General features: G+C 44.1%; 1 protein-coding gene across 1 annotated transcript in view; it reads right to left on the reverse strand.

Annotated features, from left to right (window-relative positions):
* The window catches only part of PECAM1 (platelet and endothelial cell adhesion molecule 1), a 73276-nt gene extending 68215 nt beyond the window's left edge, over positions 1 to 5061 (reverse strand). The window contains exons 1-2 of the mRNA XM_077328860.1: positions 4700 to 5061; positions 4582 to 4608 (exon numbers count right to left, since the gene is read on the reverse strand). Of these exons, the coding sequence (XP_077184975.1) occupies positions 4582 to 4608; positions 4700 to 4733 (61 nt within the window). The 5' untranslated portion in view covers positions 4734 to 5061. The remainder of the gene's footprint in view (positions 1 to 4581; positions 4609 to 4699) is intronic.
* Between the last annotated feature and the right edge of the window lie 939 nt (positions 5062 to 6000).

The following is a 6000-nucleotide window of genomic DNA, read 5'->3' on the forward strand; positions in this document are numbered from 1 at the left end:
ACAACACAGCCTCACGACAGCCACATCTAAGTTGGCCAAAATATACAAATCGGGCTACATAGTGTGTGACAGTTTTACAAAAGAACAAATTCCACTGTGTAAAGGCAACACACAAAGAATGGGTACAATGTGAGTAAAAGCTTTTATCAAATGCTTTGAAAGCACAAGCAATACATAAGAATGTTAACAAGCTGTAGGAATGCCACTGGAAATTCCAAAATCCAAATGAGGAACTGGGAAATCCTGCGTTTAGCTTGTGAAAGGTTCTTCAGTGGACCCCAACAAAGACTTCACTGCACAAGTGCATTTCTTCATAGTTTAATGACTGAAAGACAACTCTTCAAACTATAAAAGATTTATACTGAACATGGTCTACAGCAGGGGTAGTCAACCTGTGGTCCTCCAGATGCCCATGGACTACAATTTCCATGAGCCCCTGCCAGCAGATGCTGGCAGGGGCTCATGGGAATTATAGTCCATGGGCATCTGGAGGACCACAGATTGACCACCCCTGCTCTAGAGACCTCAAAGCAGCTTACAATTGCCTTCCTCCTTCCTGCCCTTCCTCCCTTAGCTCATCACTGCTTAATAGACCCCCTTTAGGGATTTCCCTCAATTGGGAGAAGGCCCACCAGCCAGGGGTGATCACCAACGGGGTTGTCAGGTGGGAATGGCAGACAGGAAGCAGATACAGTGTATGGCTTCATTGCAGCAGGGCTTCTACTGGTTTGTCATTGTCTGGACTGCCCCCACTGTACCCTTGGATTGCCAATCTCCAGGTGGTACCTGGAGATCTCCGGTTATTACATTTGATCTCCAGATGAACAAAATAAATTCCCTTGGCTTCTCTGTTTCCCAAATGCTGCCTTTTGCAGTTTCCATCCCCCAAATCACCTGGTATTAAAAAAAAAACAGAGCTGGCAACTCTACTGTGTCTTTTGGGCTGGGTGTATAGCTCAGAAGAGGTGGTCCCCTTAGGCTACAAGCCGTAACAGTTTTTGCTGTTGGCAATAGTAGACAATAATTCCCTGAGACTAGAGGTGGTGTGAAGGAAGGACTCCCTGGAGAACAGCCTAATGCTGGGAGCAACTGAGGGCAAAAGAAGAAGGGGACAACAGAGAATTAGGTGGCTGGATGGAGTCACTGAAGCAGTCAGTGCAAACTTAAATGGACTCTGGGGAATGGTAGAGGACAGGAAGGCCTGGAGGATCATTGTCCATGAGGTCGCGATGGGTTGGACATGACTTCACAACTAACAACAACAGAGGTGGTGTTAAGATATGTTTTTCTATAACAAATTAATGTGACTATCCCTCCAGGATTCAGTGCTTGTGGGTATAGTAATAGCCATGATGCCTTTAAAATGAGATGAGGTTGATTCATGGAGGATAGGTCCACTGAGGGTTCATCACCATGGTGACCAGAGGAAACCTCCACAGGGACAGCACGTCTGAATACCAGTGCTGGAGGCAGCACCTTGGGTAGGCCTAAGCCAGGCTTTCTCAACCATGTTATATGAAACACTGGGGCTTCCTGAGGAAGGGTTTCCTGAATGGGTGGGAGTTAATTTATGTTTAATGTGTTTTTTAAAAATTGTTTAACATGTATTAGGTGATATGACCTTATATGGTCATGTCAACCCATCCCCTCCCCCTCCCCCTCCCCCTCCCCCTCCCCCTCCCCCTTCCCCCCCCTCCCCCTCCCCCTCCCCCTCCCAAAATGGCAAATGATGGGCCTGGAGAGGGTATGATGGGGAGAGGGTGTGGTCCTTTATAACAACCATACTTCTAAATACTTCAGAGAGCTAAACAGATTTATGTTTAGAAATCTAAACAGATTCATGCAGCATTTAGATATTTGAAACAGTGCAAATAAAGCCAGGTGCTTTCCATGCAAAGATGTTTCTATAAATTAGTGTCTCAAACATTTCCCTGCTCCCACCACTCTATAAGCCTTGCTTTTCCAACCAGAGTTTCATTTTTTATGAAGTATAGAAAAGAACATAAGAGTAAATACAGATTCCTCCATCCTTCCCCTACTCTGAAATTGTTTTAGAAAGTCAATTGTGTAGGTCAGTGGTCCCCAACCTTTTTATCACCGGAGACCGGTCAACGCTTGACAATTTTACTGAGGCCCGTCGGAGGGGGTAGTCCTTTGTTGAGGGATGTCGCCGCCGCCTCAGCCCCTGCTCCACTTGCTTTCCCGCCGGCGCCCCTGACTTTCTGCCGCCCACTGGGGGCACTGCCAGCAGCAGCTGCGCAGTGCCATCCAGAAAGGGAGCCGGTGGCAGAGTGGCAGGGCAGCGCCCGAGGCAGCAGCCAGGGAGAAGGACAAGGAGGAGCTGCGGACTGGTACCGGTCTCCGGACCGGGGGTTGGGGACCACTGGTGTAGGTAATCCATATAGAAATACCACAAATGTCCAGAAGTTTCACAGCCTCAAGCTAGAATGTTCTTCTTCTGTGCCGCCACCATGGCGAGGTTAATATTGGTTAAGATCTGGAAATCTACAGAGATACCAACTGTCTCGTTATGGACGGATAGAATATGTGAACTATCGAGTACGGCTAAATTTACTAGGATGGTCAACAAAAAAAACAATGGAAACCCTGGGGTTTCTTGACAGCCCTGGAAGGGTATCCCAAATGGGTGGGAGTGAATTTTTATATGACTTTTAAAGCTGTTAAAAACTTATTGGGTGATATGACCATATATGATCATGTTGACCCATTTTCCCCTTCCCCAAATGGCTAGTGATGGGCCAGGAGGGGGTGGGAAGGGGAGAGGCCCTGGCTGGGCATGTACACAGCTTCCCAACCATATTCTGCATGATTGTCTACTTATGGAATTTCTCAAAGCCTGAAGAATGTTTCAGGGTTTTTTTCAATGGTAAAAAAGTTGAGAAAGGCTGCTAGAAGCAGGTGGAAAGCTATTGTACGGTCAATATAGCACTGATCTCGTCTGTATTTAAATCCTGGGGCATGATGGAGTGCCTTCAATCTTTATTCACAAGCTGTGGAAAATGTGGAGTCTTGTCTAGATTCAGGCTATTCAAAACAATGCTATCTTCATACTTACATGAGCGGTAGCAGTTTCGAGCTCTTCTGAAGTGAGGAAGGAGTTGGGACAGGGTTCTAGGCTTGTCTTTTACAATGAGCTGAAAACTTGCCTTTTGGAGAAGGCTTTACTGTCTGACTCATGAGCATCAAAGACATCCTCCCCTCCCCACCCCCGCCAAACCGATGCAAAAGTTTAATTTCATTTCTAATTTCAGTTCAGCTGAAACTGATGTTGTGGCAGGTGTTTTTTTTTTAAATTCAGGGGCATGAAGTTTCAGTACCTTAGACTGATGAAGAACATGGATCCCTTTTTATCCTTAATAGGTAAACTACAACTCTTCATGAAATGAAGCATGGGGAATCCAGAGTCATTTTCTTACCAGCTGGACTCTAATGCCAGAAATAAGCCCCTGGGAGGAGAAGAGACACAGGGCCGGTTTATCCATGTAACAGGTACTACAAGCCCCACACTTTGAGGGGCCCCGCACAGTTCCTTTTCCCGATGGACCAGGCCATAGCCTCTCTGCTCCCCCCTTTTCTCTCGTTAAGGACATTCAAAGTGGCACCCCTTTCCACCGTGGTTCCAGTCTGGTTGCTTCCCCCCAAAGTATACTCTGCTAGGGCCCTGCAAATCCTTAAACTGGCTCTGGTGCTATGGGCCCCACAAACCCTTAAACCACTCCTGAAGAGACAGGGAGGTAAGAGGCCACTCCAGAGAGGATTCTGACCCCCCCCCCTCAAGACTTCTTTGTTTTAAAAATCAAACTGTCTCCTTCATGCTTAACATGCAATTCAGGCAAACCCATTTCATCTGCCTGCTGAAGTAAGCCAGGCATAAGAAAAAAAAAGATTAATAATTAAAAAACAAAAAAACAAAATAGATTGAGTTACAATGGTAACCAGAATATTTTCCCTTGGTTCACATAGCAAAGGCTACTTTTGAATTAATCACTATGAAATCGGCCTCCAAAGGAGCTGAGCTGGGTACTGCTGTACACAATAAAAAAATACTAATATAACCTGTAGCCAACGACCTTTAAAGAACTTTGTGGTTCATATATTGTAATATTGTAGCCCACTCTATAATTCATTTGACATGAAGATTTTAAAAGTTTAATAGACTTTAGTCACATTGAAAGCAGGCGAAGCCTGATTTGGGATATATCTAAATACTTCAGAGAGTCGTCCTAAACAGATTTATAGACAAGTAGATCCCATTTTATTTGGTGAGATTTACTTCCCAGAAAGCGTTCTTAGGATTGCAGCCTTAGTTTATGTGGACTATATTTCAAGCTGAATATTACATTAGCTAGTTAGGATTAAAATATGGAACCTATATCAACAGAAATAGTATTCTAAGAAAGACGAATATATGTTTTATAGAAATACGGTGCTTCGAGTTTTGCTTTGTCAAAGTTCTTCTGCATGCAAACCTAGGAGAGACGAATGCTTTTCTACTTAGCTCCATTTGCTCTGGAAATTTTCCGATTTCAAAAATATAATTTTTAAAAATTGCCCACTCACCATTTTCTTGAGCTTCCAGTTTGCCACCTAGAAAAGGAAAATGTATATCATTAACGGTGTCAACACAAGGACAAATGTTGCTATTTTTTTTTTATGAGACTGTCGTTCTGGAACTTACAATGGAAGAGGATCAAGAGCAAAACACAATACATCTCGTCATCGGAGAGCAGATATGAAACTCCAGAATAAAAGGGTGTTCATTAGTTCTGCTTTCCTCCTTCTTTAAGGACCTTCAATCGTAAAGAACATTCAGTTCTTTTCCCCCCCAAGCAAGCTAGGCACAACAGCAGATGGACGTCGACTCGTGGAAGCCAGAGCGGGTATGTTTTTCCAGGACCCTGCTACAAGCTGCCTAGATATTGGTCAAGTAATCATTCCCATTACTGGAAACTGGAAGTGGCAAACAATACAGATCTATCTGCTGCGAACAGGCAGATTGCTGCTCAGGAAGTGACTGAGCCTTTCCTGAGAGAGTCAGTGGACGCATTTGCTTTGTTCACTTTCTTAAGGTATATTAAAAACAAGAAGTAGCAGTGACATTCCCTCTCCACCCCCGGCAGCTGTGGTCATTATTTGAGAAAGTTCCCCTTCAAATTGTACAAAACCTAGTTATGTTCATTCTTTGATTGCTATGAATTTCCAAAAGAAAAACACATTGTCGTTCACACTGCTTCCCCATCGTTTGAATGCTCTCGGTTGTCAATTGTAGCTGGAAACTGGGCAAGAATTCAGTACAATCCTAAGCAAAATTATACTCTCCTACTAAGGTTCCTGAGAATGAGGTGGTTGGATGGAGGCACTGAAGCAGTCGGTGAGAGCTTAAATGGACTTCGAGAAATGGTGGAGGACAGGAAGGCCTGGAGGATCATAGTCCATGGGGTCGCGATGGGTTGAACATGAGTTCACAACTAACAACAATAACAAAGGTCCCTGAACTCAGGACTCGACTGTAAAGAGACCTTTTCCTCTGACATTTTAAATCAAACTAAGAAGGGGATCTACCTAGGCAAGAGCCCTTTTAATGTTTACGCATAAGAATGCAGCTGTATTATTCGTGTTATACAGTTTATGTTGACTTCAATGGATTTAGAAGGGTGAAAAATTATTTAGGACTGCAAAGTTAAGAGCTGTACAGTTTTCCTCAGGTGGCTGTTTCCAGTTGGGCACTGGAGAGCTAATGCAGGCAGTCCCCAACTTTTTCTAGTCTGTAGACCCCTTTAGAATTCTGACCCAGGGTAGTAGGCAAAGCCACAGAATGGCTGCCTCAGGAGGCGGGGCTAAGCACAAAATGTCAGGGAGCACAGTCCTGCATCAGAGTAACTCTTCAGCATTTCAAGCATGTGTTCTGTTTAGCAGGAACATATCTTTAAATTAACATATTGTTAAAATATTTTCTTGAATACACACCACTTATCAGAA

The sequence above is a fragment of the Paroedura picta genome, chromosome 3 (assembly GCF_049243985.1).
Source record: "Paroedura picta isolate Pp20150507F chromosome 3, Ppicta_v3.0, whole genome shotgun sequence".
NCBI classification, from domain to species: domain Eukaryota; kingdom Metazoa; phylum Chordata; class Lepidosauria; order Squamata; family Gekkonidae; genus Paroedura; species Paroedura picta.